Source organism: Tursiops truncatus, chromosome 10 (genome assembly GCF_011762595.2).
Source record: "Tursiops truncatus isolate mTurTru1 chromosome 10, mTurTru1.mat.Y, whole genome shotgun sequence".
NCBI classification, from domain to species: domain Eukaryota; kingdom Metazoa; phylum Chordata; class Mammalia; order Artiodactyla; family Delphinidae; genus Tursiops; species Tursiops truncatus.
This window is the reverse complement of record NC_047043.1, coordinates 95999116-96023878: the sequence shown is the minus strand read 5'-3', so window position 1 is coordinate 96023878 and position 24763 is coordinate 95999116. Positions and strand designations below refer to the sequence as shown.

Below are 24763 nucleotides of genomic sequence, written 5' to 3'. Positions count from 1 at the left end.
GTTGGGCTCGCAGGCTCTACAGTGCGGGCTCAGTAGTTGTGGCTCACGGGCTTACTTGCTCCGCGGCATATGAGATCTTCCGGAACCAGGGCTCGAACCCGTGTCCCCTGCATTGGCAGGCGGATTCTTAACCACTGCGCCACCAGGGAAGCCCTGTGTGTTTGTTTTTAACACCAACAGTTCCTGACCTCCTATAATACGTCCCCATCTGTTAACTATGGCCTTCAGAAACCCCAGATTTTGTGACAATCTGGCCCCTGCAGACCTATCCCATCTCCTCTCCTCCCTCTGTCCTTCTAGCTCACTGTACTCAGCCACTCTGTCTCCTCCTTCTATCTTGGAAGCCCCTAAGCTCATCCTGCCTCAGGGCCTTTGCACTTATTCTTCTCTCTGTCTACAATGCCCCTCCCTTGAGCTTTATCATGTCCTGGTCCCTCCCTTCATTTGGGTCTCTGCTCTGATGTTACCTACACCAAGAAGCTTTCCCTGACCTAAAACAGCCCTCCTCCAACTCTTTCACTCTGTCCCCTAACATTACTTCACATTTCTTCATAGCACTTACCACTGGCCTGGAACGACACATATTTTCATTTACTTAAATATCCTTTGTTCTCCTCCCCTAGAATGAAAGCTGCAGGAGCGGAAGAACTTTAACTTTGTATCCCCAACACCAAGAACAGTACCTGGCAGATAGTAAGTTCCTTACAAATGTTTTCACATATTGTACAAGCTAATTTATTTTCTGGTTAAGTTTCTTCCTTTTTGTGTAATTTTATTATTTTTAATAGAAGTGATTCATTAAATGTAAAACTAAATTTTTATTGCTTCATACAGCTTTGTATACAAATAGTTATAATTCAGAGTAAAATATTATCAGAGATTATCAGACATGGGTTGTGATATTTGCTTCAAGAGCAAAACAAAATAGTCCCCACTCTGCCTCAGTTTCCCAATTGAGAAAATGGGCTTTCTAAGGATCCGAAAAATACCTAGACACCTGACACCATCAATAACTCAGTACCTGTAGACTGAAAACCTAAAACTGGCAAGGGGTTCATTTTTAAATGCCCTTTTGCACGATTCTTTCATGTGAGCTCTGTCTTTTTAAATGTTTATCTTTTTAAAAAGTGTAATGGTGGGACACCCCTGGTGGCACAGTGGTTAAGAACCCGCCTGCCAATGCAGGGGACACGGGTTCGAGCCCTGGTCCGGGAAGATCCCACATGTCGCGGAGCAACTAAGCCCGTGCGCCACAACTACTGAGCCTGCACTCTAGAGCCCGTGAGCCATAGCTACTGAGCCCGCGTGCCACAACTACTGAAGCCCACGCGTCTAGAGCCCGCACTCTGCAACAAGAGAAGCCACCGCAATGAGAAGCCCGGGCACTGCAACTAAGAGGAGCCGCTGCTCGCTGCAACTAGAGAAAACCCACATGCAGCAACGAAGACCCAACGCAGCCAAAAATAAATAAATAAAATTTATTTTTTTAAAAAGTGTAATGGTATTTAAAGTTGACAAATCTGTAAATAAGAATAGAAGCGTATTATTTACGGATATGGAGGTTACCACCACCTGAAACAAATGAGAAACTGTGCATAGTGATTGCCCTGAAAGAACGGTGTAAGAAGATGCTCCCCACTTGACTACCGCCCATGAAATCCTGGGTCTCACTCAGTAACCGCCATCACAAGATGCCATCCTCCATCAAGAACACTCGGAGGCAGAGTGATGGGGAACTTAGTAATGGAGGGACTCAGCAACTCCACCTGAACCCTGATGAATCTTAGTACTGAAAGGAGGGCAGTCTGCTGCACTCCTCAGGCTGTGATGCAAAAGGAAGTACACAGAACCACCTAGACTATGATTCTAATCAAGTCTCAAGGGCTGACAACCAGGGCACAGGAAACAGGGGGAACAGAGAAACAAGTTAAGGATACAACAAGATGCAATCAGAAAAATCCAGCACGTGAGTCCCCCACAGAAGCGACCCACTTCATGCAAAAATGCAATGCCAGGCAGAAAGAAGGGGGGAGGGGCCCAGTGAGAGAACCAAAGTCTTCAGAAACATGTCACCTTGCTTGCATCTAGTTTCAAACGAACCAACTTTAAAAAGTAATTTTTGAGACAATTTGGGACATGTAAATATGAAATGGGTATTAAATGATAATAAGTAATTAAGAAAACTAAATTCTATGGGTGAAATAACAATATCTGGGATTTGCTTGAAAATACACAGACAAAAATGGTTTGGGGGTTGCAAAAGAAATAAGAAAAGCATGATGTTGATAACTGATGGGATGGATGAATGGAGATTCCTTATATTCTTTTCTTGACTTTTGTGTATGTTTGAAATTGTCCATAATAAAAAGGACTTTTTTTTTTTTTTTTTTTCGGTACGCGGGGCTCTCACTGTTTTGGCCTCTCCCGTTGCGGAGCACAGGCTCCGGACGCACAGGCTCAGCAGCCATGGCTCACGGGCCCAGCCGCTCCGCGGCATGTGGGATCCTCGCGGACCGGGGCACGAACCCGCGTCCCCTGCATCGGCAGGCAGACTCTCAACCACTGCGCCACCGGTGAAGCCCCATAAAAAGGACTTTTTAAGGAAGTGGGCGTCCCTGAGGGCAGGCCAGGGAAAGAGGCCTGGAGTAGTTGCTAGGTGCTGCTACGTTTTCTAAGCCAAGTATGCAGATTACTTGAATTAAACATTTTAATTAAAAAGAAATTAGTCAAAATCAACAGTATTATTAAAAACATTTTTTTGTTGTTGTTAAAAACTAAAATAGAAGCAGTTGAAGTTTTAGGGCAAAAGTTAACCCCTCCCCTTATTTCAACTCTCCAAAGGCAACCCCTGCTAATAGGCTGGATTATATTTTTCTAGAGTTTCTGCTATAAAAGTCCACAGTTATAATCACTTTAGTTATATACAATAATAATGGCAAGCAATCTCCTAAGAGCTATTAAAATAAGCGTAGTAGTAATAATAGCTACCACACAGAGGGCTTACTATGTTCTAGTCACTGTTTTAGGCACTTCACATAGTATTTAATCTTCACTAAACCCTATCAGGTAGGTACTATATTAGCCCCAGATAAATAAGAAAATATAAGATGCAATTTGTAAATTCATTCATCTATTTAGTACCAAAGACGGGATCACACTATATATACTGTTTTGAACTGGCTTTTTTCTCACTTGCAGATATCTCCCTGTCAGAACATATACATCTCTCTTGTTTTGCTTTTTCTAAAATAAGAATGTCTATGTCAGCTTTATTCAGAATTGCCAAAACCGGGAAACAACCCAGATGTCTAGCAACTGGTCAATGGATAAACAAATGGTCGGACATCCATACAACGGAGTATTCCCCAGCAGTACGAGGAATCAACCACTGATACATACAACATGGATGAATCTCAAAGGCAGCACGCTAAGTGGAAGGAGCCCGAAACGCACAGGCACACGCTCTATGATTCCACTTACATGACGCTCCAGAAGAGATGGAACGACACAGACAGAAACTAGATCAGGAGTTGCCAGGGCCTGGAAGGGGGGAAAGGGGATTGACTATAAAGGGACGTGAGGGAATTTTCTGTAATGAAATTAATATTCCATATCTTGATTGTGGTGGTGGTCTCCCGACCATCTACATTTGGTCAAAACTCATACCATTTTTGTGTACCTCAAAAGTGTGAATTACACCTTGACAGTAATAAGTGCATACGTCCACACTGAGATCCCCACACAAAGGTACCAGCAGCTTTATATGTACTGGTCAAACGCTGGAAACACCCTACACGTCGTCAACAGGTGAATGGACAAATGGGGGCACATCCACACACCAGAGCATCATTTGGCATCTAAAGAAATGAACTCCAACACACAAACAGAGCATGGGTGCATCTCACAAAAACTATGCTGAGTGGGAAAGGCCAGACAACAAAAGGGCACACACACTCTCTACGGTTTCCTTTACAGGAAACTCCAGAAAAGAGAAACTTTGGTACAGTCGTACAGTGACAGAAAGCAGACCAATGGCTGCGGGGGACGGCAGGGTGGGGAGGGGTGAGAGGAGGGTGACAACTGAGAAGAGGTAACTTCTGGGGTAGTGGGCATGCTCATTATCTTGATTTGGTGACGATTTCACAGATAAACACAAATGTCAACATTTATCATATTATACACTTTATCCTCATTATAAGTATTTACAAACATACTCATAAAGCTTTTTTTATAAATAACTTCATGGTGTTCCATGGTGTGTATGATCATATCGTCATTTTTTTAACCGCCTCCCAATTGATAGATATTTCACTTGTTAGCAATGCTTCACTACCATAACTAGTGCTACAACGAACATCCTCGTCCCTCTGTCTTTCTTACTTGTATGCGTTTCCCTAGCGTACAAGTGAAATTGCTGCATCAGAGGGTACACACATTTTAAATTTTGATGGAAGCCACCCAATGACCTCCAGAAACACTGCAGCCATGAACACTCCCGAGTGTGGAGGAGAGGCCGGCTCCTCCCACCCTGGACCCACTTGGCCACAGCTTTCATCTCTGACTTGAATTTTAATTTTTTGCACAATGAATTATAAGTACCACAACAAGGGATGATGGGAGACCCTATTTGGGTCCAGAAGAAGAGAAAAAAACTAGATTAAAAAAAAATTATTTCCTCCATGTTTTTAGAAACCATTTACCAAAAAAGCCTTCTGGGAAGTTTCACCTAAGTGTCTCCAAAGGCTCCTTCCCCTGTGACATTCAATCCCTGGGTGAATGTGCTGGGTAATACGTCTGAGGAAAACTGTCGGAATATGAGAAATTGTCCCAAACTGCCCCGAACCACATCTGAGCTGACCAAACCGACCTCTCTGCAGTATCGGGGGCCTAGTGGCCAAAAGGGGCAGAGCTCTGGGAATTCAGCAAAGGGACAGGTCGTGACTGTCCGCGTATAGGGGAGGTCTTCAGCTTCCCACCCCAGGGTGAAGGGGATGCTTTTGGAGCCTAGTCACAAAAAAGCCAGCTGCTCCAACGGCCTCCACATCAAGTCAGAAAAGTGCTCCCCTCTCAAATTAGTGAAGAGGATTAGGGCTTGCACAGGGGTCAGAGCTCTGCAGAAGACATGGGTTCAAATCCCAGCTCCGCCATCTCGCTGGGGGTCATAAGATACATCTCTTCACCTTGGCCTTAGTTTTCTCATATGTAAAATGGGGACGGTAATAATAACGATGATGAATACGTATGATTGGACTGTCATGAGAATTAAACAGTCAGGAGAGCGCTGGGGTTAAGAACTCAGCATCTGGGCTTCCCTGGCGGCGCAGTGGTTGAGAGTCCGCCTGCCGATGCAGAGGACGCGGGTTCGTGCCCCGGTCCGGGAGGATCCCACATGCCGCGGAGCGGCTGGGCCCGTGAGCCGTGGCCACTGGGCCTGCGCATCCGGAGCCTGTGCTCCGCAACGGGAGAGGCCACAGCAGTGAGAGGCCTGCGTACCGCAAAAAAAAAAAAAAAAAAAAAAAAAAAAAGAACTCAGGATCTGCAGTCCAGCAGATGTGACTCAGAATCTCGACTCTGATACTTAGTAAAGCTGAGATCTCAAACAAACCTCAGAGCCTGCTCACCTCATCTGTAGGTGAACATAATGACTTTATCAATCTCATGGGGATTCAGATGACCTAGAAAGGTAATATATGTAAAGTGCCAAACACAGAGTTGGGTGTGTTGTTATATTTTTGAAATGACACTATACACACGCACACATATATTTGAATGACAGTTCTTACGAACCTACAAAATGGAAATTATTGTTTTTATTATCGAAACCTAAAAGGGCTGCAATTAACTTTCACCAATTTAAAGACAAACCCTAGGACTTCCCTGGAGGTCCAGCGGTTAAGACTCTGGGCTTCTGCTGTAGGGGGCACGGGTTCAATCCCCGGTTGGGGAACTAAGATCCCACATGCTGCATGACGTGGCCAAAAAATTTAAAAAATAAAGACAAACGCTATATGATTGCCTGACATGCAGAGGGAAGACATGGATTTCCGCTAAACATTCTAAACTTTCTTATCATGAAAAAGTAATTGTTCCCTGGATGGTGCAGGGGGAAGGTTACAGCTACTTTGCACAAGTACAAATCAAACCCTGGACTGAGGCCTCGTTAGCATCTGTAAAATGGGTGCAGTGGAGGTCCCTGCCCTCCCCACCCCTTGACCCCTCATAGCTGTGAGAAAGAAGTGACTGGTTCCCTTACCAAGTAAACCGGGCTCCGCTTGTCGTCCATCGCGGGGATGCCAGTGAGGACCTCAGCTAACACCTGTGAGAACACGGAGTTAGCACGGTTCACACACACATGCACAAGTTCACCCAGGAGCTTCTGGCCAAGAAAGAAGTTCCTTCTCAGGAACAAATTCTGAGCTCCAGGCCTGGCTCTGGCATCTGCCAGCACAGACACTTGCCCAAAATCTGGAACGTGGGATTATCACTAAACACCTCCTCCAGCTAAACACACCACCCAGCTACTAGGAGAAGGTTTAAGTTAATTGATAGCAAGGTAGGGAGGATGAAAACCAAATGTGTGTGTATTACCATCAGATAGATAGACAAGATACACACACACACACACCTCTCTCTCTATATATACACATATATACAGCTATCTGTATACACACATACATATACATACACACACTATATATACTAAAGGTATTTTCATTTAAAACCCATCAGGAACGGTAAGCAGGCACTGCTATGTTAATCTCAAGAAAAGGAGGAATCCATGTGCAGACACCTATTCTAGACAGAAAATCTCGGCAGGATCTATAGCACGTTTCATCCACAGGCCTTTATTTACATTATTTGTTCATTAATACATCCATTTAAGAAAGGAGCACAGCCCTGAGCCAGTGTAAGCCACCACAAAATTGACAAACTGTGATTTGTAGCTTAATAAATGGGAAACCTGCTTTGAACAGAAATTCAGCAGAGATAACAGCACACTGGCTAAGGGGTCCCTAGTCAGACAGACCTGGGTTCAAATTCTGACTCTGTTCCTTATATGCTTTGGTGATCTTTGGGCAAGAAACTAAAATCTGGGGACTTCCCTGGCAGTCCAGTGGTTTAGACTCAGCGCTTCCACTGCAGGGGGGTGCGGGTTCAATCCCTGGTCAGGGAACTAAGATCCCACACGCCGCATCTGAGCCTGTATCCTTATGTGGTACGTGGTGATCTAGTGGTTGTAAATATGAGGCAGTGGGTACTCCATCTTAGTGTCAAATCTCCCTCCCACAACTTCTCTCAAAGTCAGAATAAGGTCACGTCACTGCCAAGAACTCCTCCACCCAGAAAGGGCCTGCAGGGTTACTAACAGACTGGCACTGGCCAGGAGGGGGCAGCAGAGGGCACCCCTGCAGCTGGCGGAGGAGCCCATGGAAAAGGGACTCCGGCTGGGGTCCTGCCAAGGCAGGAGGGAAGAATAAGAGGAAATAAATAGACAGACATTTCCTCTGCCTCTTCCACATGGCAGGCCCTGTGCCAGGCCTTTTACAGAGGTTACTTAGCGCTCATCAAAAAGAACACTGACCTACTATGGTATAGCACGGAGAACTATATTCAATATTCTGGGATAAACCACAATGGAAAAGAATATAAAAAAGAATGTATATATGTGTATAACTGAGTCATTGTGCTGTACAGCAGAAATGACCATAACGCTGTAAATCAACTATACGTCAATAAAAAAATAAATTAAGAAAAAAAACACACAGAAATGCAGTGTTCCCCACAACAAGAACCAAAGTTCAAAATCGTACCATCCATCAGTGGCAGGGCTGAGAAAAAGACTGAAGGGAGCCAGTAGGCACTCACTGAATGAATGAATGAGTGAATAGGAAAGTCAATTGTTGCATCAGGAGCTGAGTTAAAAAGTCAAGAGTAAACAGAAATCAAGAGTGAGGGTGTGAAGGTAGGAAGAATAACGGTAACCACAATAATAATAATCATGTTGACCTATGCAACATACTCTGCTAACCAGTTTATATATGTTATCTTATTAATCTCCATATGTATGAATACCCCCATTTTCCAGAGGACAAAACTGAGGCCCAGAGTTATAGGTGACACCCTAGGTCACACAGCTGAAAGTAACTGAGCTGGGACTCAATCCCATGCTCTTAAGCTCTACCTTATAAGTGCCTGGCAGCCTTGGGCTTCAGTTCCACTGGTTCTTAAAGGAGCAGGAGCTTGGGCTGGCCCTGCTGAGCTTCACTGAGCCCCTCACAGTGGGGCTGATGGGGGCGAGGAGCGGGAGGAAGGAGGGAATTGGGGGACAAGTAAACCAGAGGGGCCGATGGGCTGGGAGACAGAGGGAAGCAGAATCTGGTATGTGGAGGCTGGGCTGAGGGCAGAAAGTGGCTCAGAGGAAGGGCATTAGTGGGAGAGGTAGATGGACAGACTGTGGTCAAAGAGAGGAAGTACAGAGTTTAAGGCTGGAGAGGAAGAGAGAAGGCAAGGTCCAAGGTGCAGCTGTTGGCTCCTGGCAGAGGTCAGCCAGCGACTGTCACTTTTCTCAGCCAGCATTTCCCAGACTGGGATCCACAGGTGTCTGATGCTTAGAGATACTAAGAAAACAAGGCTCCACAGTCAAGGGAATTTGGGAAACATTTTGGGAAGAGGTTGCCATGGAGACCCTTTCAGAAAACAGCTTAGGAGTGAGCAGTGCCAGCAAGTTAGGGTCACTGAAGACCCTCAACAAGTTTATAAGCCAGTCCTGACGGGGGGTGGAGATTGGAAGCCCACCTCCATACCATTGCTGGGTGGTGGTGAATTCGCAATTACCAGTTTAAAGGCTATTTACCATATGAAAGGCTCTTGTTAATTCTGTGGTAACTTTTTTTTTTTCCTGCTTAACCTTGCTCAACCCAGCATTTCTCAAACCTACTTAAACACATCAAAACCCTTTAAACACATCAAACCTATCGAGATCTCAGGGAATTGGTATTCTTTGGAGACTGCTACACTCAGACCATGAACTCCTGGGGGAGGGATTGTGTTTTAGTTACATTTACATTCCAAGTGCCTGACACACAGTACTGAAGGACAGCAGTGGTGACAAGGACAGAGGTTGGATGGGTAGATAGATACTGAATGGATGGGTGGCTGTTGCCGATGAATGGTTGGATAACAACTGGACTGATGGACGGATGGACAGATGGACAAAACAGATGGATGAACAAACAAGAACAAACAGACAACTGGATAGATAATTAGATGGCTGGCTGGATGCGAATCAGGGAAGTCAGGAGGTACCTTTAGCCTATTGGAATCTGGACACTCATGGGGCGGGGGCCTTTACTTCAAGGGTTGGCAAACTTTTTCTGTAACAGGCTAGATCGTAAATATTTTAGGTTTTGTGAGCCACAAACAATCTCTGTCACATCTTCCTTTATTATGATTGTTGTTGTTGCTGTTATTATTCAATCTTTTATAAATGTAAAAACTAGTCTTAATTATAGGCCATAGAAAATAGGCCATTGGACTGGTTCTGACCTGTGTGCCATAGTTTGCCAACCCCTGCTGTACTTGGTGGAACATTTCTAAGAGCCTCTATTATGTGCTTACAAAGGAGCCATGGGAAGGACAAATGTGTACAGGCCCAGATCTGAGCAGAGAAGGAAGCTCTTACTATTCCACAGCCAAATATGTCCACTCGCTTTGTCAGCTGCCCCACCCTGATGAAATCTTCTGGAAGATATGCAGTGGAGGCCTGGAAAAGGCGGGTCTTCACCGTGGTGTATTTTGACTTTTTGTTGACAGGACACCAGTGAGCCATCGAATGAGCCAGCTTGGGGGTGAAGTTTTGGTCCAGCAAGACATTGGAGCTGTGGGAAAGAAGGCAGAGAGAACCCTCTTGTTTTGAGGTAGACAAGAAGAGGTTGCCATGGAAACCCTTTCGGAAAACAGCTTAGGAGTGAGCAGTGCCAGCAAGTTAGGGTCACTGAAGACCCTCAACAAGTTTATAAGCCAGTCCTGACGGCGGGTGGGGATTGGGAGCCCACCTCCACCAGCAAATGGGGATGGAGCTAAGATTAGTCCTGCTGTCCCAGAAATGGCATTTGGTGGCCAGACAGGTGCAGCCATCCTGACCCCCACGGATGTCAGCCCAGATCAACCTCAGCCTGCCAAGCCCAGAGGCTGTGCCGCCTCCGTCTCTTCAGAAGCTGCTCCAACCCCCAGCTCTGGCCCAGCTGACTCATGTCTAAATGCCAGCATCCTTTGGGACTGAACCTGCCCAGATCACGGGGAATAAGAAGAGCAATAAAAATATTCTTGGAGGGCTTCCCTGGTGGCGCAGCGGTTGAGAGTCCGCCTGCCGATGCAGGGGACGCGGGTTCGTGCCCCGGTCCGGGAAGATCCCACATGCCGCGGAGCAGCTGGGCCCGTGAGCCATGGCCGCTGAGCCTGCGCGTCCGGAGCCTGTGAGGAGAGGCCCGCATACAGAGAAAAAAAAAAAAAAAAAAAAATTCTTGGACCGTGGGAATGAACACTCTCAGAAAGTACTCCAGAGGAAAAATTTAAAATTTTTAAAAACTAAGCTTCAAGTATAGAAATATTCAAACTAACCCCAAATGGTTTTTAAAAAGTAGACACAGAGAGCAGTTCTCCTAGGTTCCCTTACCCTGCTGCTCTCCGCTCAAGCGCCCCCTTTCAATAAAGCATTTGGTTTTGTCATAAAAAGTAGACACCAATTCCAATAACCACTATTAGGAGTTTTTATGTAAATTATGGGCAAATACCTTCAATGGAAGACTAAGAAGTCATGAAAAATGATGACAGGCAATGTGGGGAAATGTTTACCATGTTTAACTCATGGGGAAAAAGAGAATATGAATTGGTAAACGGGTAACGGTGCTATCTTAGGGCTGAGATGTCTGCGTGGGCAGGGGTGGGAAAAAACCCAGAAAAGTGGCGGCCAGCTGGTGAGTGAGGGCAGCAGGGCCAGGATGACCACCTGCCCTTTCATTTCCTTTCTTGCTATTACAATTGTTTGTGCAATCAAATAAAAATCAGGGGGGAGAAAAGAGGAAAGGGCTTCCACTTGCCAAATGGGGAGAGAACGCTGAGGAAGTATGAATTCTACGGTTTCGAGTTCAGTTTTGCCAGATCTTCTGGTATCTTCTGGAATCCCTCTCCATGCTTCCAGTCTTGGGAGCACGTTACTGATATGCTGGGGTACACAGCTAACTTGCATCACAGTATCTGTGACAACAGATGCACAAGCAAGAACGGGTCTCCAGGACTTCCCTGGTGGCGCAGTGGTTAAGAATCGCCTGCCAATGCAGGAGACATGGGTTCGAGCCCTGGTCCGGGAAGATCCCACATGCCGCGGAGCAACTAAGCCCGTGAGCCACAACTACCGAGCCTGCGCTCTAGAGCCCGCGAGCGACAACTACTGAGCCCACGAGCCACAACTGCTGAGCCTGCATGCCACAACTACTGAGCCCCTGTGCCACAACTACTGAAGCCCTCACTCCTAGAGCCCGTGCTCCGCAACAAGAGAAGCCATCACAACGAGAAGCCTGCGCACCACAACGAAGAGTGGCCCCCGCTCGCCGCAACTAGAGAAAGCCTGCGTGCAGCAACGAAGACCCAACGCAGCCGAAAATTAATTAATTAATTAAAAAAAAAAAAAGAACGGGTCTCGCAAAGACCCTGAGCAAGGAGCTCCAAAGCCCAGGGAGCCTGGCAGACATGGCCCACAGCTTAAGGACCTGATCCAGACCAGCTGCTGGAGGGGAAGTGAAATACAGCGGGGGAGTGGAGGGCTTGTTGGGCAAACACCAACAAGCTTTTGGGGGAAATACTTTTGTTGGGGAAAGACAAATGTGGAGACAGGCAGTTCATGCTGACGGCAATCAGGGACAGAGTACAACCCAGAAACACTGATGTTCGAGGGCATAACGAAGAAAGAAGAGCCCCAAGAGAGGCAAGGAAGGGAGAGAAAGTGAAAGAGAAGAGAGACAGAGGGAGAGGAATGGGACCCAGGAGTGTGCGACACCTCATCCCTGTAGCCCAGCCCTGGGCGGGGCCCAGCCCACCTCTCTCACCTCTTGACGTTGCCATGGATGATCTCCAGGCCATGCAGATGCTCCACGGCATGAAGCAGCCCTGAGCAGATGACGACACGCTGGGGCCAGGGGAGCGGGTCCGAGCCACCCTAAGAGAAAGAAAAGGAGGAGAAAACAGTCACACATATGCCTTTGTAAAGTCCCAGTGGCAGGGTCCTGGGCTCCTGTCTCTCCTCCAGCCCTCATGTCCTCTGCAACAGGGCTCGGCCAGCATGGTTTACTGGCAGGGTACCGGTTTTGACATCAGACACATCTAGGTATAAATCCCAGCTCAGACATGCACTAGCTGTGTGACTTTGGAAAAGACACTCAACGTCTCTGAGCCTCTGCTTCATCAGATATAAAATAGAAATGTTAACCCCTATGCTTTAGGGTTGTTGTAAGGATTCAAAGGAGTGAATGGTATGCCCCTAGCATAGTGCCTGTTACACAGTGGGTGCTCAAAAAGCAGAAGTTATTTTTATCATGACTCTCATGTGGCAGCTCTGGAATTCTTCTCTAGGAGGGGCTGGTTGGGAGAGGAGCTAGGGAGCTTGTGTTGGCACACCAAGCACATGGGCTGATTTTGTAAGTATTTGGGATTGGTAATACTTACAATGGGGATTGTAAGATGGGGATTATCGGTGGTCTAAAGCCCCCTACCTGCCACTGAATGTCCAAGCAAAATCACCTCTTATGTTTTAGGTCGTCTCTTAGGTCCCACAGCCTCTAAGAACTGGCCTTGCTAATGGACTTCTTCTAAAAAACTCTGGAATCTGGAGCCACACAAACCCAGTTTAAACTCTAGCCCTGATACGTGTCAGCTGTGTTCCTTTGGGTAAGTCACTTTGCCTCTCTGTGCCAGAGACTCCTCTTTTTGAAAATGGGGGAAACCTCCAGGGCTGTGGCAAGGTCCGAAGGAGATGTGTAAAGCCATTACCAAGGTGTCTTGCACACAGTGAGAGTTCAGCAAAGCTACCAATCATTATTACACCATGAATAACTGCTTCGTCTGGTCCCTGACAAGGGAAGCAATAATTCTGTTGCAGAATGACTTTTTACCCTCTGTTTGAGGATTTTATGGGAAGGAGGCTTGTCTTAAACATGGTAATTTTAATAGATACAGCACTCACATAGTATGACCTGCAAAAGGTCAAAAGGGTGTGGAGTAAAGTTTCTCTTCCAACCTATGCTCCATCTACATAGTTCTCCCCAGAGGCAGTCAAGGCACCAGTTTCTTGTATCTTTTCTGAAATATTCCATAAATTCACGAGCAAATAGGAATTAACTAGAATAGCATTTTTTAATAAAAATTTGCCTCCAATTTCCATACTCAGTTAATTCTTCTTCTTGTCCTATTGCATTGGCTAGCACCTTCAGAACAATGTTGATAATATAGCACTATGGGGTACCTTTGTCTTGCTCTTGACTTAAATGCCTCTTGTCAAAAAACATTTTAAATAGGTTTTTACCTGAAGATGTTTAGCCAGATCTTATCTATCTTGGCCCACCTCCTCTTCTCGAAGGGTCTCCCGAAGGCCCCTTTCCCCTCTGGACTCCTAAAAGTCCTTAACCCTGATTCTCCAACTGGGTACTGCCTAATCTTGTTCTTTGACCATGACCGAGCCCCTTACCTGACCCTGGAGTCTGTCCTGTAAAGAACCATTTGCCATGTACGGGTAGATCAAGCTGTAAAACTGTTCTCCAGTGCAGAGGCCCAGCAGAGGTAAGACATTGGGGTGGCAGCATCTGAAATCAGACATCAGTACAGGGATGAGGAGTCAGACGGAAAGAATAATCAAAGACCGCTCCATTTCCTACCTCCTAAACCTCTTCTGCCCTCTCCACCCCCTGAGGCCACCAGTAACCTCCCAGGTACTAAATGCTCTAAACCCTGAGAGCCCAGCAACAGGGTAGAGATGACAACTGCATGCCCTCGAGGAGCTTAAAATCAAGTAACTCGAAGTACATGACACCCTAACCACCGTCTTCCAGAAACAGAGGCTTAGAGGTTAAGGAACTTGCCCAAGGTCACAACTAGCAAACACTGAAGCCAGGACCAGATAGCAGGTCTGTTTGACTCCCAGGATTCGGGTTCTTCCCCGAAATCCTCTTCTGGTGGGTTCCGAGTCACTGTTCCCTCTTGACCCTCTTCCCACCTCTCTGACTGCTCTTTCTTGGCCTTTTCCACTAAGACCCTCCTCCTTTGCCTTCCCCTGAAACTTGAATCTCCCTGGCTGGGCTCATCATCTTGTTTTATAAGCTTCTCCACCAGGAATCTCTCACCTCTTTGAGGAACACCCCCAAATCTCTCATCTCCAGGCACATCCCACACACCAGAACTGACTGTCAAATTGCATCCCAATGTTCCAGGTGAACAACCTAGACTCAACAAGTTCCAAACCTGCTTCTCTGCCCACAGTTATTTTCTCAACCAAGGGCACCACCATCCATCCAGTTTCCTAGAAACCTCCTTACCTCCCCCATCTAATTAGTCACTGTTCACTGTCATACATAGCTTTCAATACACCCCCTTCATTCTCCCCTCCTCTGCCTTGGGTCTGACCCCAATGAACCCTCCCCAGCACTGTTGCAACGGCCTCCTGCCTGATCCCTTGGCCCCCCTCCACTCCCCCCAGGCCATCCTACTGCACAATTTTCACACTCAGTCGAGTTATTTACACTTCACTCTCCCCACTGGACTCCCCACTGGCTGTGTATTCTTCATGTCTGCACTCCCTAGAACAAAGAAAGGCCCTGACTGACGACTCACATTTGCCAAATCAATGAATGAAGGAGTGACTACCGACTCCAGGAAGGCACTATGCCAAGGTGGAAAGGGAATCAGATTTCCCATTTCCATTAAGTGTGTCTGTGTGTGGATAAATGTGTGTGTATATATGTGTGCATGCGCACGCGTGCGTGTGTGTGTAGTCATGCATATGTATGAAGAGAGAAAGGATTAAAGAAAATATATCAAAATCTGAATACCGTAGTAGTTACTTATAGGTGCTATGGAAAATCGGTGATTTCTATTTTCCTCTTTATAATTTTCTTTATTTCTTAAAATACTCCACAATCATCACACACTGCCCAAGGCTACACACTGGCAGAGGAACTCAGACAGTGACTTGCCAGGTTGAATGACAGCTGGTGTCCAGCACACTGCAGGGGTCCAGTATGTGCGCGTTCAATCCATCAGGCAATGACGGCAGAGCCAAGATAAGTGTCCAGGTATCCAAATGTCCTCCCCCTCTCTTTCCCAGTCCCCCCCACCAAGCTCTGTGACGGGGAGGCTCACTTTACTTCAACCAACCACATTCCAGCTCTGCCACTTACTAGCTGTGCGATCTTGGACAAGACACTTAACGTCGCTGTGCCTCAATTTGCCCATGTGTAAAATAATGTGAAAACAGTAGCCCTGTTACAGGGGTCTTGTGAGGATTAAATGAGCTTACATAAAGAGAATGCTTAAAACGTGCTTGCCACATAGGAAGCACTATATACAGGTTAGCGGTCATCACTATCAAACAAAGTATTTTCCAAAGGGGAGGCTTACCTACGACAAATTTGTACCTCTACCTGGAAGAATTTTTCAATTGTTCCTGGACCTGAACAGGGCACCTGTGGGAAAAGACACTGAAACATGAAAATCTAGCCTCACCATGTAGTCTCCACCCCTTACTGGAAACCAATAAGTGCCCACCTCTCTGAGCTTCTTGAAGATGAATGGAGTGCCGAGCCTTTGCCCTCTGTAGATGTCAGCAAAGGTCCCCTCACTGATTTTGTGGTTTGGGTTGAAGTTATCAGTTGCCTGGACCACGTCCACCTCGCTCCAGAAAAGGCTGTCATCAGCCAGGCTCAAAAGTGTCTCCTGCTTAGGAATGGAGGTGCTGAAATCCTGGGAATTCAGAGTGAAGAGACTGAGATTAATATGGAATTAATATGGAAAATACTATTTTCCCTACTACCTCAGGGACTCTCAGAACAGCAGAGCTGAGGGGTGAAGGGGATCATCTCATCCAGTGAGGAGGGATGGCAAAAAGGACAGATCCCAGCTCTGCTTCTAACTTGCTCCGTGACCTTGGACAAGTTGCTTAACCTCTCTGAGCCTTCATTTCCTCATCAGCAAAAATAAAGATAACCATAATACCCTGGAGGGTAATTTTGAAGATTAACTAAAATGTGAGTATTCCCAGCCCATGGTGGAGGTTTCCTTTTTTTTTTTTTTTCCCCCAGTTTACAAAGGTGAGCACCAAGGGGGTCAAAGAACTGAAGTGAGTTTACACGGCGGGTCGATGGCTGGGCTTGTGTCCCCGGTCCTGCACACGGTGTACATGCCGGGAAGCAGGACACAGGTTCACATAACCTGTGTAAGCCTAAGAAAAGCAGCTCTGCATCAATCCCTTTTCTTCTTAAAAATAGGTGTACATAAACTTCCATTTTTTTTAAGTTATATGTGCTCTTATAAACAGTTTTAGATAATTAGAGGGGAGTTAATTATACATGATCTCATTATCCACTTAACTGCTATTAAAGTTTAGTGTAATTCTTGTCAGTTAGATACACGAGAATTTCTTTTTAAAAATTGGGACCATGCCGCACCCACCGTTTTGATTTCCAGTGTTTTCTCTAAACGTTATACCATGATCATTCTTCCAATTACTAAAGCATCTTTGAAAATGATTAATTATTAAAAAATAAATAAGCCTGCTTAACTGACAGTCCCTTTTATGCAAGAGCTCCACTAACCAGACCCATGTAGCACTGGCTTCCCTGCCAGGCACTCTGCCCAGGACACCTTTAGGGGCCCACGAAAACATCTTAACATAATTTCTTTCGAAGTCTGATGAACAAAAATGAACTTTTCAAGTTGAAGAAAATGTTTTAATTTTTAATCCAACTTGGATTATGTTCATCTTTATATCGTTGCAGTCGTAAAGTATAATTTTAAGTAATATTTTTAAATGAAAGAAAGGGCCTAGAAAGGCAAAAATGCTTAAGATTCACAGAAGTCACTTGTGACCCTGGACCCAAATCATTAAAAATTCAGGATAACTCCAATATATTTTGTGTTGAAAAAAGGTTGAAGGAGAGGCATTTTGACTACTGCAACCAAGATATTTTGGGAGGAGGAAGATGCCAATTATCAGCTCTCATTTAAATACAAATAACGGAAAAGCTCATTAAAAACTAGAGGGCACCCTCTCCCCGCCCCTGATTTACTGAGGGCCAGCACTGAGAGTCTTAGAAGCTCAGAGCAATTCAATGGGCCTCGTTTCTCCCCTTCACCCTGACCCCTAACCCCCAAACTGTTCCCGAGGAATAAACACGTTGCATTTCTGAGAGAGGGTCACAGCTGGGAGCTACTGCTGGGGGGCAGAGGATTTACCTTTGAATCGGATGAGGCTGGCAGGTCGGTGTTTACGGAAGGAGAGGCATCTTCAGCAGGGCCCCAGGGGCTGGCTCTGGCTGGAGCAGGCCCTGGAAAGGAGGGACGGTGGGTCAGGCCACAGCCACTGGAGGAAGGAGGGACGGGTCCCTGCCTGGTCCCCAGATCCAGTCAGTCTCTCATTCACTCCACAAACATTTTACTGTCAGTGATGACAGCTGCCATTTCCTGACACCACAGGCGCCAGCCTACCCGCTGCTCGAGCGTTACCCCGTGGAAGCCTTATGACAGCCCTGTGGGTTGGTCCTATACAAAGTCCCCGTGTGATAGGTGGAGAAAGGGAAGCACTGGAGGTGGCCACTTGCCCAGGGCCACGCTGACAGTAAGTGGCAGAGTCGGCCTTCAAATGGAGATCCTTGGGCCTTCTAACCCCTACACTGTCCCACCTCCCACAAAAGCAGCAGAGAAGGACACAGGTGCGTTAGCTACAGAGCCTGCCCTCCAGAAACCTCCACGGCAGCAGCAATGGCAATAACCAGCCTCCCGGGGCAGAGGCAGGAGAAGCCTGCCTTAGTGGGTTGGGAGATCAAGGAGGCCTTCACAGAGGAAGGAACACTTGACCTGAGCTTCAAAAAGGGGAAAACATTTGCAACAAGTAGCTATGACGTAGGGAGGGCACCGAGGCCGTGGAACCGGCCCACGAGGAGGTGTGGCAGCAGGAAAGCCCAGGCGAGCGGTAAACATTCCGGGCACGCTTAGTTAGCAAACACTGACAGCATTCCCAATGCTTCCCTAAGCTAACTCATTTCACGCTCATAATAGCCCCAGGAGAGAGATGCCAGTATCATCTACTCTTTACAGGTGGTGAAACTGAGGCACGGAGGGGTGACCCAACCTTTCCAAGGGCACCCAGTCAGTGGCTCCAGAGCCTGTGCTCTTAATCCCTTAGTGAATGTGGAAGATTCACAAGAGAGGTGTGGCTTGAAGAGTAGTTCAGGGTCAGGGAAAGGTCAGGTTAAAGAGGCTGACGTGTCCTCACCAGGCACCATGTGAAGATTAACCTGAAGGCTAATGGGGCAGTCTGGGGTCTGCAGGTCAGAGCAGGTGCAGGCCGGGAACAAGACAGGCCACGTAGCTGACCCACATGAAAGTACCTTGACCAGCAGCCTGAAGCTTCAGATGTCACCGTTGGAAACACCCAAGTGGCCCTACTGCAGGGCTGGCCTCTGAGTAACAGGGAGCCGGCCCTTCCAAGGGAAACTGACTTTGACCCAAGGGTTGTTGGCCAAATCCACCTGTTTCAAGTATTTCTGGCTTACCTCATCAAGAAAGGCGTGATTAATGTGGACCTTTGACCATAGACAACATTAACTCAGAATACTGAAAACAGCACCATGGTGAAGCTAGAATCAGCCTTCCAAAACTACTAACCAAGGCAGCTGAGAAAACAAAACTCACCTGACAGAAAGCCTGAGGCTCTTTCGTCCTCTCAGAGGAGGGGCCCCCCTAAGCCTCTCTCCCTGCATTGTCTGCTGCTTCTAGAGTCTTTTGTTTGTTTGTTTGTTTTCTTTATTTCACATTTTCCAGCATTGGCGATATTTGAAAGGACTACACTTGAGAAGGTACCGTGCTGGTACACCCACACTGCACCAGCAACCCCCAGAATGGGGTACTAACAACAAACACCCCTCCCCAAAATACACAGGTACGAACACACATTCACACACACCCTCTTTGTCTCTCAGTGCACTACAACTTAAACTGACCTTTGGACTTCCCCGGTGGCGCAGTGGTTAAGAATCCGCCTGTCAATGCAGGGGGACACGGGTTCGATCCCTGATGGGTTCGATCCCTGATCCGGGAAGATCCCATATACCACGTAGCAACTAAACCCGTGCGCCACAACTACTGAGCCCACATGCCGCAACTACTGAAGCCCGCGTGCTTAGAGCCCAGAGCTCCGCAACAAGAGAAGCCACCGCAACGAGAAGCCCGTGCACCACAACGAAGAGTAGCCCCCGCTGGCGCAATTAGAGAAAAGCCCACGCACAGCAACAAAGACCCAACACAGCCAAAAACATTTTTTAAATATATAAACTGAGCTTCAGGGTAAGAGCTATAGCTCAGACACGGGAATTAAACCTTTGGCAAAAAAAGGAAAAAATAAAACCAGAATAAATGGATAAAGAAGATGTGGCATATTTATACAACAGAATATTACTCAGCCATAAAAAAAAAATTGACTTAATGCCATTTGCAGCAACATGAATGGACCTAGAGATTATCATACTAAGTGAAGTAAGCCAGGCAGACAAATAGCATATATCACTTACATGTAGAATCTAAAAAAAGTGATACAAATGAACTTACATACAAAACAGCAATAGACCCACAGACATAGAAAACAAACTTAGGGTTACCAAAGGGGAAAGGGTGAGGGAGAGATAAATTAGGAGTTTGGGATTAACAGATACACCCTACTATATATAAAATAGATAACCAACAAGGATCTACTGTAGAGCCCAGGGAACTATACTCAATATTTTGTAATAACCTGTAGGGAAAAGAATCTGAAAAAGAATATATATATATATAACTGAGTCACTTTGCTGTATACCTAAAACCAACACAACATTGTAAATCAACTATACTTCAATTAAAAAAATAAAAAGGTAAAATAAAAAACAAAATAACTAAAACCAGCAACGTGCTACAGACCAGCTGGCAGCCCTGTAACTGACCAGAGCCCAGCTGTTCACTTAAATCCATCCGCGCATCCGCATGCACCCAGGCCGTGCTTCCTGAGGCTGCTCCCACCCCGACTCCCCACCCCTGGTGACTGGGTGTGGAGGGGAGACTGCCTTGCAGTAAGGCTCCTGGCCACTGCTGCTCCAGAGGTGGAGACCTCCGCCCTTGCCCTGCCTGCCTTCTCTTGGGCTCAGCTCAATACCCTTGGCCTGAGTCACCCAAACTGTGGTCACAGTCATCCATCTCCTAGGTGTGGGCCGTGTGTCTGTCCTGCTCCACCGTGAGTTACTTGATGTTTTCTTTCAATCCACTCCAGTTCACGTATTACATATTCAGCCTTGAAATCCCTAGTTTTTGTGCCTGTGATATATTCTCTGCCTAACACCCGTGTTCCATGTACCACTGGGGACAGACACTCTACACTCTGGGAACTGCTGTTCCAGGCCAACTTGACTTCCCTCCTGCCTCTTTCCTGGAGTTCTGCTCTATCTGCTCTCCCCGCCCCAGGGCTGACCTCAGAGCAGGCTGCACACACGGTCCCTCATCCTCTCCCACTGCCCAGCGAGGCCAAGGTCAGCACTAGCCTCACACAGCCATGATTCTCTGGTCTGACTGATGCCTGGGGTTTGCTCTGGGGGCTGCACCAGGCCTCTCAGTGTGGGGGGATCGCTGAGGTCTGCTCTTGTGACACAGGAGGGCTACTAGGGGTGGTTGAGTCTATTTATCCCTGTGGTTTGCGTAGGGGGAGCGGGGGGAGGGAGTGGAATTGGAACCAATACCGCAAGGCTGAGAAATCAGATAAGAACTAGCCCTTGCTTCCACTCATGGACGGCCTGGGCCAGGGAAGACAGTGGTCTACACAAATGTCATTTCCAAAACACTAAGAGTTAACCCTTCACGGTGCCATTTCCCACAGAAATCTTTCCAGAACGTTTGCTTTCTCAAGCAGAATGCACCAATCTTGTCCTGCTGAGCTGCATCACTGCAGGCAGGAACAAAGAACACGCAATGTTTCTGCATCTCATTCGGGGTTTTCTGGCTCCTGCCCTGTGGCTGACAGTGGGTCGGCCTCTACAGCTTCCCCATCTCTTTCTTGGTAGCAGACAGAACTGAGCTCAAGTCCTGGCTCTGTCATTACTAAAGATTTGACCTTGGGTGGGTTGTGCTTCCTTTCTTTAGCTTTCTCAGATGTAGAAAAAACCCCAAAAAACACAGAAATAGTCCATTCTTTGTAGAGTTCTTGTCCAGATTAAAAGACATGACATAAAGCACAAAGATCACTCTCTGGTATATGTGGGGTACCAAGGCTGGTAAAACTATGTGTAGATTAAATCAATTCTGATGGACAGACGATGGTCTCTCCCATAGGTAAGGCTTTGCAACAGTTATTTCAGCCACTCAGAGCCCTTTTATCTGTTTTTGTTTTTGTTTTTGTTTTTGCGGTACGCGGGCCTCTCACTGCTGTGGTCTCTCCCCGTTGCGGAGCACAGACTCCGGACGCGCAGGCTCAGCGGCCATGGCTCACGGGCCCAGCCGCTCTGCGGCATGTGGGATCTTCCCAGGCCGGGGCACGAAACCGTGTCCCCTGCATCGGCAGGCAGACTCCCAACCACTGTGCCACCAGGGAAGCCCCAGAGCCCTTTTATCTGAAATCTAGCTTTGAGAATCTGTTTAAGGAGGTGCTTAGAACATGTCCATGGCTCATCTGCTCGTGTATTTTCCTTCTCCATGTCTCTCCCCACTACAGAGGTTAGGATGTGGGCTCTGGAACAATTCACCTGAGCTGAATCCCAGTCCCGCCGCTTGCTCAGCCATGGAGCTCTGGCAGGCTATGTCTCCTTCCCCAGCTATCAAGAGCCCCCTCCCTGGGTGGTCAGGCTGATTCAGTGACAGGCGGCACCATTCCTCCCTGTGTGCGCCCTCCTCCCCAGCCACCTCTGCCTCCACGTTCTCCACTCCTACGAGATACTCAGCTGGAACTCTGGGCCCAATGGAACCTTGGGTTTTCCCAAGAAAAGACTGGCTTTGGGTTATCTGATGAAATTAATGATGATGCCCTTATTTTTAGTTTGGGCAAAGATAGCCAGTCAACTTCCTGTCTCTGTCTACAGATTCTATTTATTGTCCTGACCTGTCTGGGCACATGTCCTCCCAAGTGCCATTCAAGAAAGCGGAGGGTGCAAAGTCTGGCAGAGACATAATGATGCTTGTTTTCACGGCAGCCTAAATAAGGAACCTCTGAAGAAGCTGCTATACCAGTAACCTCCTCCAGCTCCACCAGCACTCCCCTAGAATTTCCCTATTTTATTATTATCTTTCCCGTTGGCCATCGATCAGTATCATATTAGCTTTAGGACCATTTCCCCTTATCTTTAATTGCCGATCAAAGTTCTGCTCTTTTTTTTTTTTTTTTCAAAACTCTTTAGCTACAGGAAATAATTTAGACTCCTTGGTCTAGGATTAACTTTCCAGACTCAACGTACGTGGGGTGCCTGGAATGTTCCTAATATCAGCTAACGTTTAATGAGCACCTACGTGGTGGCAACACCAAGGTGTATGATTCCTAACCACACACGATGATGTAGGCGTTTAGGAATTATTATTCTATTATTATGCGCATTTTATAGATGAAGAATATGAGGTACAGAGAGGCTAAGTCATTCTCCTGCTGGAAAGGGCAGAGCTGGAATTCAAATATGGGTCCGCCTGATGCAAAAGCCCGTGCACGCGCCTCTCAGCCGACGCTGACCCTGGCTTTGGGAGCCACGTCAACGGATTTGGGAGGTTTCATGGATTTGGGGTCTCCAGCTTTCCACTCATGAGGCTGCAGGAGAGCAGAAGGCGGGCGGGGCTCCGGGGGAGAGGTGGGGAGGACGGCATCAGGAGCGGGTACCCCTCGGGAAGTTACCCGCTGGCTGAGTCCTTCCATCATTTGGCAAACTGTCCCCCAGCCCTTCCCTGGGCACAAGGGGATGGAGACAAAGCTGAAGTGGGCTGAGAGGCTGTGGGGTAGGGGTGTGTGCAGCGGTTGAGGATACAAGCGTTCAAATCACATGGCTCAGATGCCTGTGCTGGGGGCTTGCGGAACCACAGGTAAAATACCTGGGCTCCGGAGCATATGACCTCGGCAGGCTGTTTAACCTCTCTGTGCTTCGTTTTCCTCATCTGTCAAATGGGGAGAAAAACAATACCAAACTCATACAGTTATTGAGGGTTAAATAGCTCAACTTCTTGAAGGGCTTAGAACAGTGTCTGACACATAGAAAGCCCCCAGTTACTGAGTTTGTTTTTTTCTTTTTACAAAAATGGGAAACTTCCCTGGCGGTCCAGTGGTTAAGACTCCACGCTTCCAATGCAGGGGTCACGGGTTCAACCCCTGGTTGGGGAACTAAGATTCCCACCAGCTGTGCAGCACAGCCCAAAAAAAAAAAATTAATAATAACAATTAAAATACACCTCGCTGGGAATTCCCTTGTGGTCCAGTGGTTAGGAATCCACGTTTCCACAGCAGGGGTCACGGGTTCAATCCCTGGTCGGGTAACTAAGATCCCACATGCCGTGCAGAGCAACCAAAAAAAAAAAAGAGGTAATAGACGGTATATATCCTTTTGTCGTCTGACATTTTAACTTTTTAAACTCAGTATATCGTGAGCATATTTCCATGTATGTATACAGACCTACATCATTGCCAGCAGCATTTTATTGTCACCACCATCTGTGGTTAATTTTGCCATCCACATTTGTTGTTTCCAATTTTTTGCTATTATATGCTGAACTAAATGTCTTTATAGATAAAACATTTCCTTAAATAAATCTTCTTTAAATTAAAAAATTAAGTTAAATTAAAATTACCCGGGCCTGGAAAGGTGGCTGGCCTCATGGGCTGCTCCGTTTCTTGTTCATCATCAGCGTTTCTTACAGAAGCTGCCAAAGGCTTTCCTGGCTTCACCGTATCCAAGAAGTCTGGGATGGAAGACTTGATTTCAGGAACTGATTGCCCTGAAATGAGGTGGGAAGAAAGAAAGCTATTATCATTCAATGAAGGGGGCTAGCCATCAACAGGCTGGGTCCAGAAATCAGAGACCTTGATCAGAGTCTTGCCTCAGCCTCAAGTTCATGATGTGCCCCCCGAGAGTTGTTTTTCCCTCTGGGCCTCGGCCTCCCCATGTGTAAGGTGTAGCTCTTGGACCCGACAATGGTCCAGCTGAGATACTCTGTCAGACACACCTACTTCCAGTCCTACCTGCTGTGTGACCTTAGACAAGTCACTTTCCTTCTCTGAGCTTGTTTCCTCACCTATGAAACAGAGAGATGATCATCATGATAACATGATAACATCTGCTTGCCTCCCTCACAGGGCTGTTGGGAGCGGGGAATGAGAGTGCAGACATGCAAGGCCTCTGCAGACCACACGGTTCCCTGAACACGTGGGGAAGTCAAAGATCTCCACCCGGCTGAGTCCCTAAGTCGAGCCCCTAAATATAAAAGTACTGGCAGTCCTCCAGCTTCCCCTTCCAAG

The 24763-nt window shown here is 47.0% G+C and overlaps 1 protein-coding gene across 2 annotated transcripts in view; it reads right to left on the bottom strand.

The window, feature by feature from the left end:
* Positions 1–24763, bottom strand: part of IRAK2 (interleukin 1 receptor associated kinase 2) — a 58395-nt gene that overhangs the window by 7346 nt on the left and 26286 nt on the right. Inside the window, exons 1-9 of one of the 2 annotated variants that reach the window (XM_033865421.2) lie at positions 24329–24663; positions 24097–24243; positions 17497–17588; positions 15811–16005; positions 15664–15728; positions 13739–13853; positions 12105–12214; positions 9683–9878; positions 6254–6316 (exon numbers count right to left, since the gene is read on the bottom strand). In XM_033865421.2, coding sequence (XP_033721312.1) covers positions 6254–6316; positions 9683–9878; positions 12105–12214; positions 13739–13853; positions 15664–15728; positions 15811–16005; positions 17497–17588; positions 24097–24243; positions 24329–24362 — 1017 coding nt within the window. In that variant the 5' untranslated portion in view covers positions 24363–24663. Of the gene's footprint in view, positions 1–6253; positions 6317–9682; positions 9879–12104; positions 12215–13738; positions 13854–15663; positions 15729–15810; positions 16006–17496; positions 17589–24096; positions 24244–24328; positions 24664–24763 lie in introns of those variants that run through there. The other variant, XM_033865420.2, reaches the window with a different exon arrangement.